At 42.1% G+C, this 14,135-nt stretch overlaps 1 protein-coding gene across 3 annotated transcripts in view; it reads right to left on the minus strand.

The window, feature by feature from the left end:
• Window positions 1-14,135, minus strand: part of alk (ALK receptor tyrosine kinase) — a 328,207-nt gene that overhangs the window by 23,048 nt on the left and 291,024 nt on the right. For all 3 annotated transcript variants that reach the window (XM_056394465.1, XM_056394466.1, XM_056394467.1), the window contains exons 12-16: window positions 7,671-7,836; window positions 5,998-6,145; window positions 2,600-2,710; window positions 1,574-1,715; window positions 317-484 (exon numbers count right to left, since the gene is read on the minus strand). In XM_056394465.1, coding sequence (XP_056250440.1) covers window positions 317-484; window positions 1,574-1,715; window positions 2,600-2,710; window positions 5,998-6,145; window positions 7,671-7,836 — 735 coding nt within the window. The remainder of the gene's footprint in view (window positions 1-316; window positions 485-1,573; window positions 1,716-2,599; window positions 2,711-5,997; window positions 6,146-7,670; window positions 7,837-14,135) is intronic.

Below are 14,135 nucleotides of genomic sequence, written 5' to 3' on the forward strand. Positions count from 1 at the left end.
TTCTTCATGCCTTCTGTGTATGAACCATTGCTGTAATGACCCAGTTTTCTACAGAGGATCATTGAAGTTTATCTTGCATAACAAACACAACTAAGTGTTTATGCGAAGTACACAGTGATACACAGTGTCATAATCTAATACTGACTTACAGTGATCGGTCAACCTGATCCTTTATCCGTATAAACTCTGTCACTCTGTCACATTCAGTGTAAAACTCATGTGGCACTGTTAGATGTACAGTTGGGTCCTACAGCCCAAGACAAATGATTTATTAAACTTTTTTCTCAGAAAAACCTTGGAAATCTTTTGGACTAACCTCTGTAGCCTCCGCCGCCACCTCCAGACATACAGCCACCCCCGCCGCCCCCAAAGCCGCCACGGGTTTGCCAGAACTTTTGACAGGCCTGCCCACCCTGGCCCCCCAGCACCAGTGGTCTGCCGCCCTGACTGACAGGTACACTATCGTTCCAACCTCCACCTCCACCTGTCACCAAACACACATTTGATATGATGTGAAGTAATGTGTTGTGTTGTGAATCACAGTGTGTGTGATAGAGGCAAAGGAAGAGAAAGAGAGTTCCTAAGTGGGTCAAAGCAGCGAAAAAAATGCTAAACTGCAGAAATACATGTGGCATGTAGCACACAAAGTATCACGTATATTCACATAAACATGCACAACAATCCCCTATTAGTGATAACAACACGGGTTAGAGCAGAGACCACAAAAACATAAAAATCCCTTCAAAGAGACCTGGTAACACAAGATTAAAGTTATAGCTAATAAAGTTAAGACTAATCCTTCACATATTTCCCAACACCAGCCAATTTAATTTTCCCCTTTTGTTTTCCTCCTTCTCTTCTGAAGCCTGAGAGATACAAATAATTAAAAAACAAAAAAATTAAAAAACAAAAAAAAGAGATGCTGAATATTTAATTCACGAGTTTCCTCAAAAGTAAACGTTGGGCTTTGTGAAGACGTGAAAAATCAATATCTTGTTTTCTGGGATGCTCGTCAACTCTAAGTACATGAGTAATGGAACCTGCAGTGTGCATGGATACAACACTACACTTAGTTCTGCCCAGTGAAGTCCCCGACATGAATTATCATGAGTAGGGCCACACGGTTTTGCTTTTGTCAAAACACAAACTCACACACATAGAGGTGAAATATCTATGAAACTTGTATGTTAACAGAAGCAAAAACCTTCAGGGTGAATGGATATGTTTACAAGTACAGGTAGATATGCAAATGAACACTTCCACTCCAGGCTATCTGTAAACCTGGCTTATTATTGCAGTTGCATGCAGAGGGAATAGAAAACACATGGCATTTCTCATCCTAAAGCTGGAAAAGATAAGACATACACATTATAGCACTGCAATGGGTTATTAGTCATCTACTCTCATCCATTATGGTGACAATGTCTCATACACATTTAATACACTATAAGTGTGTATAAGATACACTGTATTCTTCCTGTAAAAATCTCTCTCACTAACATATAACTGCTGTCACAAACTGTATTTCCCTTCACATGCACAGAGCCACACATCAAAGCTGTGCGTAGCGTACCTGCTGCGTTTGACTTCCCATTGTGTCCAGGTTGGCTGGGTTCATAGTCCATCTGCTCCAGCTGGGGTTCTGATTGGCTGCTGTAGCCTCGGCCTCCTCCCCCAGCAGCAATGATGAGGGGCATGTACACTCCTTTCTCCACCTGAGTCATCATTTTTACAGACATATTTACATAGAGGCTTCTGCTCAAAGGAAAAACTACATTTAGGAAATGCACTTATTTGCTTTCTAGCTGAGTTATATGAGAACACTGATACAACTTATATTTTTTACAAGGGGGGAAACAGCTGTCCTGACTTTGTTCATATGTTAAAAACATTCTACTGCTAAAGCTCACAAATCACATTATGTCCTCTTTATTTAATCCACACAAGTTGCTAAGAAAACCAGTTGTCAGGTAACCAGTGGAGATTCCAGAAACCCAAGGAGTAGTCCAACACATAACCCCTCTGAAACACTTTTATGCAACATAACATGTTAATTAGTGAGCTTCAGCTCTGGTGCTAGTTGGAAACTGTGACCCTCAGACAGATCCTAGCTAACTGTTCATGTTAAGATATGCTAACCAGCTGCTGGTTGTAGCCTGACTCTTGGCAAGAAAGCAAATAAGCATATTGCTTGTGTGTGTGTGTGTGTGTGTGTGTGTGTGTGTGTGTGTGTGTGTGTGTGTGTGTGTGTGTGTGTGTGTGTGGTGTGTGTGTGTGTGTGTGTGTGTGTGTGTGTGTTGTGTGTTGTGTGTGTGTGTGTGTGTGTGTGTGTGTGTGTGTGTGTGTGTGTGTGTGTGTGTGTGTGTGTGTGTGTGTGTGTGTGTGTGTGTGTGTGTGTGTGTGTGTGTGTGTGTGTGTGTGTGTGTGTGTGTGTGTGTGTGTGTGTGTGTGTGTGTGTGTGTGTGTGTGTGTGTGTGTGTGTGTGTGTGTGAGAGAGACACATGTTTTTCACTGGAATATCATATGAATCCCTATAAATCCCTACACAGTCCTGCATAAAAACATCTCCCGGACTGTAATTCCCTCAGCAACTTCTTACCTTGAATACATATGTAGCACCGCCACCTCCTCCTCCGCCCCCTTTCACTTGGGTTTTGTTCACCATTGGGCTGCTCTGTTCCAGGCAGATCTTATTCAGTACAGCGTTGGACTGCAAGGAGAGAGACAAATGTCAGTTCACCAAAGAATTGCTTTCACTGATGTCTGTCAGTCCCAGCTGCTGTGAGTCCAAGGTTTTAGCAGAACAATGGTGCGCAAATACCAAGCAGAAACTTCAATATGCAAACAGGAACTGGAAAGCAAAGTCCACTGTTCCCTTTATGAGATAATTCTATTGTGGTTTGATTTTTTTTTTTACAGATTTTCTGTGTTTAACATGACTGTAAGTCTGTGACACTACTGCTGAGCAGCTTCCTGTTCATGAGAGTTGGATTAATGTTACTGAATGAATATGACATGTCAGGAGTTGATTTTATGCTGTTTCAAATAAATTCATACTGTATATACAGTATAGTTAATTATGTTGCAGATGTGACCAATGGCCTTTTTATTGCATACCAATAACAATGGTCATCTGTGTTATCATTGCTGCAGGTTAAATGAGTTGAAAATAATGCATTGCATTTTAGAGGGGTATGAATCTGTGTAAAAACTACCCTAACATGATTCCATTGGCATTATGCTTTAAGTTGATTTATGTTGTTAACCAATAACCAGTGTCAGCCAGCTTGTAATTGTTCCACTCTGGCTCCCAGAAATACATCCTCTATTAAAATGGAACTGGACATTATGTTGGCAAATGATGTGAGTATGGGGACTTTGCCATAGCTGAGGTTTTGTGAATTGATGTGCCTGCCTTGTGTGTGCTATCCTGCTGAACCGCCTGGAGCCAGTCCTACTCCGAGAGCGAGAGGGCATGAGTTTCCTCCTCTCACTCTGTCTGAACCTCACACGAACACACTCACAGTCACTCATCGCTCTCTTCGACTCCCACATCTGTCTGAACCTGGAACTGGGAGGGAGGAGGGGGCGGGACTTTAGTGACTGTGATTGACGGGTGGAGGGGGTAAAATGCAGTGCATTCAAATGTTATGGGAGAGTCTTCCTCACTGTCTCTCTCTCCCTCTCAGCCTGTTCTGTCACGGCAGCTCTTCACTTTAAAGTTGAGTTCGTGTCTGAGAGAGACAGAGACGAGGTGTGTGTGTGTGTGTGTGTGTGTGTGTGTGTGTGTTGGGTATGTGTGTGTGCGTTGGGTATGTGTGTGTGCACACTAGAAAGAGAAAGACAGGCACGGAAAGAGTGAGTATCAGTCAGGACAAGGGGGGTATCATTTCCCTCACCAGGGGGAAGGCTACTTGTGAAAAATACTGTTCTACAGTACAAATCATTTTCAGAGTGACCCTTTGGAGAGAGTCCCTGCCTCTCACTGTCAGAACAGACGGAAAAGAGAGGAACCTTAAACGACTTCAGTCTCAGTTTGGAACAGCCCACTCCCTCTCTGCTGTACTGAGCACTTCAAGACACACTGTGTTAAAACCTAATCACTAGATGACAGTGGTGAGGACCTCAGCCAGCAAAGCTTCATGTTCTGCCTCTTGAAAACAAACCCAGATGCCTGATATCCCGCTATAACCATCCACGATACAAAAAGGGCCGCTACATCAGCTTCTTATAATTCATGTTGGAAAACCATTAATCTAAACGTTTACATTTCATATGAAGGCTTTTTCTTTAAATGTTTTCATTTTCAATGTGACTTTTTCCTGACATTTGTACTTCTATGCTGTCACTCTTCTTCTTCAGTATAAGAGCAGTGTGTATCAAGATGGCTAGTGTTAGAAGAAACATCGGAGAGACTCATGTTTGAGCCTCAGTCAGACCCAGACTCAGATGAGGAGTCTGTGGAGACCCGAACCAGAACCAGAGACTAGCAGACAGATCAGAACTGTTTATGCTGTTTGTTAGCTTGTAACCGTCAGTGGCTGACACAATGTTAGTAGTTGTGCTAATGCAGACTCTCGCTCACCCCACTGACAACTGTCTCTACACCTATTGGTTTGGATTGGTTCCTTAGGTTTGTGATCTATGAAAGCCTGGCTGCCTGAATCTGTTTTTGAGGCAGTGATTCGTTCACTGCAGTTTCATGATGGAAATATGGCGTTGACTGCTTATTTTGCTCATGATATGTTTTGTATCATATAAGAAACGCCATATGGACATGCCCACAAGGTTAAAAACATGATTTTCATTGGAGGGGGTCTTTAAGATGAGTGCTCTAACCAGTTAATTCCTTAAACTGAACATTAATAAGACCGATATATTGTGTAGAGGATACTTTTATGTTGACTTACTGTAGCTGTCTTTGTGTAACACATGGCCTCCATTTCTTAGATCAGTTTTATGATGTTTTTCCCATTAATATGGAAATGTGTTGTTACTTTATACATGAATATAACTATAAACAAGGGCACAGAAACCTTACCTTACACAGCATGTATCATAAAGACATAAAAACGCCTATACAGCCCACAGATGAACTGTGTGAACTCTACAGAAAGTCATATATTTTACTGTATGTGTTTTGTGAAACATTTAAGACTCTGTTGGTCATTTCCTCAGTGACAGTTGTTTGACAAGTGTCAAACTTCAGCAACTACATTCTCCCCCAGTTTCAGGGGAGGGACAGGCCTAAATTTTAGAACATCTAAATAGCGTATGATGGATGGTTTCACTGGCGACTGGAGGGATTGTGAGGGTTTTAGTCTCAGTGTTGTGAACTGTGAGAGGAAGCATGCTGCGCTGCTGCCAGTGAAGAAACTCCAGAGCATAATGGATGACAGCCACCCCTGGCAAAAGAACACAAGTAAGCTTAAGAATGACAACGGGGAGATCTCTGCAAGCGTCGATTGCAGATTTAACAGTTGTTGGTGGCCAAAAACAAAGATACAACTTAAAGCACGGGTAGTGGGTCAGGTCTGGGGACCCCTCAGGGTCCATGAGGAGGATTGCCAGGGCCCCTGAAAGTTATCCTGTTTGTATAATGCTTAAGAATGTTGAGTCTCACTGTAAATCTCCCTTCCACTACTATCTGGTTGTACAGTGTGGACAAGCAAAAAATTAAATCTAATTTATCAAGCAACTTTAAACTTCCTACATTGGCATTGTTTGGAATAAACAAACACATGGGGGGTAGTGAAGTTATACCCATTTGTGGGTCCATAAAAAAGAAAAATTGGATTATTTAAGAAATGTGAATCATTTATAGCTATTTTACAATAGACCTGTAAATTGAATGTATAATTATTCATTTTTCTTGTAGTATCTTGCTTTAGGAGAAACTGTAAACTACTGTATAGGTTCTCATACGCCACTGAACATCTGTTTACTAACTCATAGATAGTTGACTCATTGAATCACATTGAATTAAAAAACACTCACATTGGGGCATGCGTCTTCTCCTTGCTGTCCCACCAGGATGTAAAGCAGCTCTCCTCTCCTCAGCAGGAAGTCTCCGGTGATGTAGACGCCATGTGACCTGCTCATGGCCAATACACTACGACCGCCAGCGGCACCGTAGGCTGTGATCCTGATTTTAACACATGAAAACAAAAACAACTCACAAATAAAAAAAAAAATAATTACTGAGATAATTATTCTAATGACAGAGGAAATGGAAGGCTGGTTGATTCCATTTAGTTTTAAAAGGATTTTATGGGTTTAACTCTTTCACCCAACAATAATGATGCTTTCATTGTATGTTCTGGGTTGTACTGTACTTACTGAACTTGAGGCTGATAAACAGTCGTATTCCCCCAGTGATTTCATGAGTGTGCAACATTAAATAACTACCAATGTTAATTTGGAAACACTGAAACACACTTTCACCATGAGTGTTTTTAATCAACCATTTGATCTAGCATGGCACACTATAAAAACATACGTAAACAAAACTAGACTGCATAAACTACAGTGCATGAGGACACAAACAGACATACAAATACACACCTTTGTAGCAGAAGACACTAATTTCAAATGCTCCAGTTTTCTTGCCAAGAAAAAAACAACAGCTTGATTGGTTTTTGGGAGTGCTTCGATATTTCTTATCCCTGGTGGTTGAGCTTGGTGGGGAGAAAAAGAACGTTGCCCGGTGCTCAGTAGCTACCTCAGCTGTTTGCCTAATGACTTTTGGGAGATGCAGAGCGCATATGCATCTCTGTGGCCGTCTGTCAGCTTCGTTTACAGGCTCTGCCAGCTAAACCAGGCCGAATCAAGACCACATTTTTGGAGATTGTGTGGAGACAGAAGGTGTTTTTCTAAAACTCCAGGACATGTGTTATGACAGTGAGGTCCACGTTGTTGTTTGCTAGGTATTTTAAGACTCAAGGCTTTTGGCTGAGCTTAGCGGTGTGTGTGTAGAACTGCGTGCCTGTTTGTTTCCGTGTGGTTGTGGGAGGTGAGCAGCTTTCAGGGGCATCTCTGTTTGAAGAGTCCAAGTCAAATCCAAGTTAAACGCCTCATGTTGTCATGAATGCCCACAGGAGGAATATTGATCCTGCATGAGGTAGTGGATATTACAGCATTAATCTTGGGGCAGTACACAGTTTGAGGTCAAGGTGCTGTGGCTGATTGTTAAGGTATTTTGAAGTCGTAAAGGCCACCAACTTGAATATGGAGGTGGGTAGTTTTTGGATTTTGGAGTCAGGTGTGGAGTGAATCATACTATTTAGCTGCCATTACTCCAGTCTCTGCTCCCTTCTGCAAGAATCTGATAGTGATATTTCTCTGTTTGCTTGTGGAAGATTGATGTGCTGCTGATGCACAGAGGAGAGGAGGTGGGTGTGAGGAAGAGTCTGCATTGCTGCGAAAAAGACTGTGTGAGTTGCACAGAGTGCTAATGCCTAAAAATGAGAGATGTGTACTGTACACTGTATGTGTTGAATGCTCATGAGTCAAAGTATATGTACCCAATGATTGGCCTTGCAACACAATGAGATCCTTCATAAAGAGATAAATTGTCAAAGAGTGGGTGTTGAGTAAAAAATTTGCTCTACAAATAATGGTGAGGTCTGATGTTTATGTGCTCAGGGGCTGTACTCTGGCATCAGTCGTACCTGTAGGTGCCAGTTTCCAGGACGCGCCACATTTGAATGCCTTTGAAGGGGCCTCGGGTGCCTACTGTCACGTTGACGTTGCTGTTCCTGTAGGAGTTGAGGCACTGAGTGGGAGTTGGGCCTTCAGGGCCCACTGCCCCACAGGTATGAAAAATCCATTTTTTGGCTGCACATGAAGAAAAAGAAAAAACAACATTTAGCACTTCACAGAACACACACAGCCGCAGACACACTCTGCATTCAGTCTCACATTCATTTAAACAAACTTAAAGATGACAGAGAGGCTGAAATTCAATGCACACCACAGACTCATTACAGTTCTATTTGTCTCACATTCATTCCACTTCACATTCCCCACTGCTCCGCTTTCATGTCAATAAAACCCAAATATAGAGATATGAAACAAATTATTACATATTGGGGGGTGGGGGTGGGGTGGGCTTCAAACTGAAGCTACGCAAATGAGATGCTGCTATCATCACATTCACAACTGCAGCAGGGTAGTGACAGGATCACAGGTGACAAACATTTCTCCTCATTTTCGCTGTAATCCCACGTGCTGGTGCTAATTGGGGTTCTTTTCACTGTAGTTAGCACGAGATTAGTCTTGTCAGATGGACGCGGAAGGACTTAACACCGCAGTGCTAAATCCTGATTTAAGGCTTGTGAACACAGAGCAGAGAGGACGACACCAGGGAGTGAAGCACCGCTTTCGTTCTCATTTCTTTCTCCCTCAGCCTGCCTGTGAACTCTCTGAGACTGCTTATCATTCATTTCAGAACACGAGTGATTATTGCAAATCTGACACCAGCTAAAGTCAAACGGGTTCAACTCACATGGTGGTTTTTGTGACTTTAGACTTGCTGCTTAGTCTGACTGTAATAATGTTTGTGATTTAGATTTAGAATGGCAGACATAGGCATTGTTTAGTTTTTTTTTTTTTCTTACTTTTTGCTTTAAAGGGAAGAACTAGCTTGAGAGAAGTCTCAGGAGTGCAACCTAAACTTATGATGCTTTCACCACAACACCTTTTGCTGTTGAAGTTGCTTGCTGTGAAGTGCCTATTAGAGCTGAAGCCTATGACTAGAGATTCCAGTATTTACCAGGATCTCTCGCCAAAACCTACTCTCTCTGACTGGGGAAACAACGGCAGGAAGCTGGTATTTTTAGAATATGTGTACCTGTGTGTTTACCTAGAAACAATGAAATAGGAATATGCACTCTTTTCTGACTAATTATCTCCAGTGGAAAAATGGTGAGCAATTGTGCTTTCACAGTAAAGAGTAATGTGTTTTTGGGATGTAATAATTTCTAGTGCCTGTTTCTGTCACTGCCAGTCCAAATGATGACTAGCACTGCTGCTGAAATCTGGATGGACTGCATGTCGAGCATCCGATTTGTCAGTCTGATCCTCGTGATTGCTTTGGTCTAAGGGCACCCCGTAAGTGATCCACCATCAGTAATTCATACTGAGCTCCACTCCGTCTCCCCACAAGCATTTCTTTTGAGTTTGGCAAAGTGTTGCCAGCAGAGACAATTTCAAACAGGCTGATACTTTGAAAAACACTCTGAAACACCTCTATGGTAACAGAACGATTTGGAGTTTAGCCTGGTCTTAGCAAATGCACTCCTACTGTAAAAAACAATTGTGGAGTGACTGGAGCTCAGTCTGGCTCCCATCCAGCAGCAGTAAATTGATCCCCCGAGTCAGTATTTTCAACACACCCAGCTAGGTAAAAAGAGTTAAGACAGCTGGGAATAAATCCATCTCTGGAGCAGAAAAGCCCTCCAAAGCCAAACAGTGCTTTAAATGCAAATCTTACTGTATTTAATGGGTTACTCTGAGATGGCAATCAGTTAAGGTTGGACAAGCTAAAGAGAAAGACGTGACAGTAAGATATAGTCTGAATTTTGTATCTCAATTTAGTTTTTCTTAAATGGAGAAGTGAATTCTTGGCTGTTTGATATGAATGAGATCCTTGTTATGTAGAGTGAGCTTGACTTTTTGACATTAATGTAGCTAGTGTTGAAAATAGCAAAGTCTTACGTTCGATTTCTCTCTTCCGTCTCTCCAGGGTACGGGTGGTTTCACACTTCAACCCAGCTCATTGAGCTTGTTGGGCCATCGATATGAGCGAGTTCTTACGCACACAAACACGCACGCACACGCACAGCCCCCCCCCCCCCCCCCCCCCCCAAAAAAAAACAAAAAAAAAACAAAACAAATGGCATAATGTGCCACTCTCTTATAGGCACTTGGCAGAACAAACAAAAACAAGATGTGCTCTCACAGAAGATAGTCTTCTCTAATAGGTGGTGTGCAGCTGTGCACACTCGTCAGCTCTTCTGACCAGCAACACACATGCACACACTCATGTACACATACCGATACGGACATACACACACAAACATCCCTGGGGAAACTCCTTTTCTGTGAACTTGCCATGATCATAACAAACATTGTCCTCCATCAAAGAAGGAGCCAATGCTGTACACTGTCATCAGTGAGGAATTAATACAGATGAGTCGAATAAGACGGAGACAAAGGGAGAGAGCGAGACTCACAGTTTAGAAAAATCTCTCTGATATGATTGCAATACTGACAGTAATGTTCCAGCAGTTGTTATCTCCTCAGAACATTATTAAACAAGACACATTAAGCATGTCATTCTCTATGAATGACAAAGGCAGCGCTTAGGCCAATCTGTAACAAGTAAACAAGCACCCAATTATGTCTACAGTATGAGTAGTTCTAAATTGCCAGAATGAAGCGATGAGATTCTTTCAGTTTGATGAAAAATTGATGAGAAATATCCAAGAAATTGTATGCAGCGAGAGACAGATGGACTGTCAAATGGACATATGGACAGCACCTTCATCGCTCAGTGCAAGAAGGCATTTTGTGCCAAACTGCTATTTGAGGCTTACATGCTCTAATGTTTTTACACTTTAGCCATGATTGGGTTAGCTTGGTTCCACATCATTTCTTTCCCCGTTTGGAAAAACTGAGCCAATCAGAACTTTGCAGGCTGGACTAAGGCCACGTTCAGACAAACAGCGGACCTGTGTAAAAAAAACACAGCCAACCACACCAGGCACTAATGCAAGCAGCTGAGGTGGTAATGGCTCCAGCAAAACAACAGCCGCTTACAAATAAGGACGTCCTCTACTTATGGCAGAGACAAATCTGTTCTTCGCAATTCTTACATCTCTACACTACTAATATTTTTCTGTTTTTCTTTGGAGTTTACAGTGAAAAGAATCATCAGTTTTGTTATCACTATCTTAAAAAACTATTTAGTTTAGCATAATGTTTCTTTGATCGACATGACAAATGTTAAGTTAAGTTAAATGCCCTTATCCACCACTGAAAATGATGTGGATGGGACAGATATGCCAGTCACTACCAACTGGTTGGGGCAAAACAGGTGATTCAGTCTAATTATCAGACTATTGAGTCACAACTTGACATGATTAACAGAATAACTATTCGCAGCTGTAACAGACAAACAACGGACAAACACTGTGGCTCAACGTCTTGTGCTCCCTGTGTTGTCTGCACCGCTGCTTTTCATTCAAAAGCAAAGCACTTCAAATGTGCGCAATAAAAGCACAACAAATGCATTTGATAAGCTGTTTTTCAATGCTATCCCTTTTCATCCCTCAATCAATGAAATTCCACTTTAACTTTAAAAGACAACTACATGAACCCCAGACATACTGTAGTTAAAAAGAAACACACAATTTACACTGATTTCTTTATTAGCATATATGCACCTTATCCAGTGACAGTTGTCCTCCATGGGCTGGCCATTAGAAAGATGGATCAAGGTTGGCACACCGTGAATGCACTTGAATGCTAAATACAAAGCTTACAGAGCACCCGAGTCCAATTAATTACAAAAGCCTCTTTTGCATGGCACTGCTCGTTATCAGTCTCATATCTGTCTTACTGACTAATGTTCTCCCTCCAAAACCCAAAGTAACAACAACTAGCTCACTGATTGCCGCAGGCCAGTGTATATGAACAAGTAAACAATGAGGCAAAGACTAATTAGTGAGCACGTAATGGCCAAAACGCCTTTACTGCATGCAGCATTCAGGGACCGACATCTGCTGTCATTTATTTTCAAGAGCCAATCAGATTGCTTCAGACACAAAATAATAAATAATAATTATAATAATAGGAAAACAGACACAATAAGCATGACAAAGATGGCATAAAAGACAAAATGATGACATGAAGATAAATAAATTAGACACACTGGACGGAAATACACACAATAAACATAAAGTAGTTATAATCGGGTATGATGCTTTATGTAATGATAAGAGTCAGGAGTGGAGATTAGGTTAGAACAGGAATGTGTGGGTAATGTGTGTTTATGTACAAATATATGTGTTTAGCATTGTTGTTTGATAGCAACAATGACGTTATCACAATTACACCAAGTGATGGTAGTTAATATAAAAACAATTCTATATATCAATAGAAGAAAAACTGAGAGAGAATGAGAAAAGAAAATGAGCCTTATATCTTTGATTTGTTGCCAGTCTACTCCATAAAACTGTGTGCTTTTTGTTGTTGTCTGTTACATGAGCAGAAGTGGAACACTTTGATATGAAAATGTGCCGTCTGTTCAAAGAGGCTAATGCTTGTACATCCTGCTACATTTTTGCAGAAAAGGCGTAAATATAATGACATTTTTTTGCATCGTGACAGTGTATTGTGTTGTTTTATCATCTTAAAAGAACCTGGAAACACAAATCTTAGTCATTCACACACCCACACACATACACACTCTTATTCAGTGAATGGCCAGAGAAAAATATGCCCAGAGCTTTTTTTTTTTTGAGGTTAGCGACGCATTCCTTTCCCATCAGGAGAAGTAATCACAGAAAGAAAGGGAAGCCAGCTCATCTAGGTGGACTTTTTCACCCCCCCCCCCCCCCCCCCACCGCAAAGCCACTGATGAGTCAGCAGAGAGGGCGGGTGCCACACAGAAGGGCAGTGGTGAGAAATGAAAGTGCCTGGTGCCAGAATAGTGGGAAATCAATGGAGATGAGGGGAAAGGACTAGAAGAAAGAAAATAATTAAGGTGAAGTTATGGTGAAGAAAAAAAAAGAAGAGCAGGAACAAGAAGTGGGACAGCAGACTAAGATCTGGGTAACGCTGACGGATAAGACGGCAGTAATGGGAAGTACAGACAGTCAATAACAGCTTTTAAATGATGGCAAACAAATGGAGAAACAAAAAGGAACTAAATGTGCCAGGCCCAGATATGGTGGCAGAGAGAGTGGAAAGATGAAAGGGAGAGTGAGAGGAGACAAGAGACGTTGACGTTTGGTGGGGTTAATCATTGAGTGTGTCGGGGGAAGAAGACAGCCTTGTTGGAGTGACAGGTCTGCTGAGCTAAAACTCTCATCAGGGTTGCCGTCCTGCCCTGCAGACGTCAAAGCATCAGCTGCAGCAGTGGAGACGGGGAGAAGGGAGACGCTTGGAGAATGTTAACCATTCAAGGCTGTCTTTGAAATGACCAACATATCACTGCAAGTTCAACTTCTTTCCCCCGAGTTAATATCTATGATAATTACAAGGGCGAGCGCAGTGTGATCGTAAAAGTCCCATGTTTCTCTGAGGAGATTTAAGTCTGCTGGCTTTATTGTAACCATACTGAGTATTACTTGTGTAATCACATTACAGGTTCTATATTTCAAAATCAGAAAACCCTTGCAGTTCACTTAACAGCGGCCAATAAGTGAAATGCAGCCAACATCCTGTTGCTCGCGCTTCTGTCCGCTCACGTTACAGAAGTAGGCACGAGCGAGCATCTTGGGCACTAGCCAAAACAGTGATGTGATGGTTGGACTGGGAAAGAAATTCATCCCTTTGCGGCGGTTAGAAGGAGCCAATTTACCAGGAGCATAAGAAGGAGCAGTTGCCCCCAGACCTTGTTGAGTTCTGAATGTGATTAAATAGGATTGCAGATGAAAGACCGGCAGCGACGTAACAGCGAGTGCAGGGAAGGAATTTCTACTAGCGGCGGCGTGACGCTCTAGACCTATCTGCTGGAACACACATGTGGCATGCTCTCATGCACATCCCCAATAGCAGGCACACAGAGAGGACTGGTAAAGAGACTGGCAGAGACCGTAGAAACTTAAAGGATTTCTTGAAGGTCCACTAGCCCACCGATATTTTTCCTGATAGTCCTGACGGCCAGCTTGACTACATGAGACTGAATGTGATTGAGCCTCCATCTTGTTGATAGACGAGGTAAAGTCCTTCAGCTCTGGCATGGTGCTGAAATGTCTGGAGAGGTTTGGCTAGATGCAAGACTACAGTTTGACTAGCATTATGTTAGTCTGAAACAGGAGTTTTCCAATAACATCAGTCACATTCCCATTTGGCCTGACAGGCTTCACTGGATAAAACTTTTGTTTGTTTTGTGTTTACGTGGAGTT

Source organism: Seriola aureovittata, chromosome 13 (assembly GCF_021018895.1).
Source record: "Seriola aureovittata isolate HTS-2021-v1 ecotype China chromosome 13, ASM2101889v1, whole genome shotgun sequence".
In the NCBI taxonomy this organism is placed as follows: Eukaryota; Metazoa; Chordata; class Actinopteri; order Carangiformes; family Carangidae; genus Seriola; species Seriola aureovittata.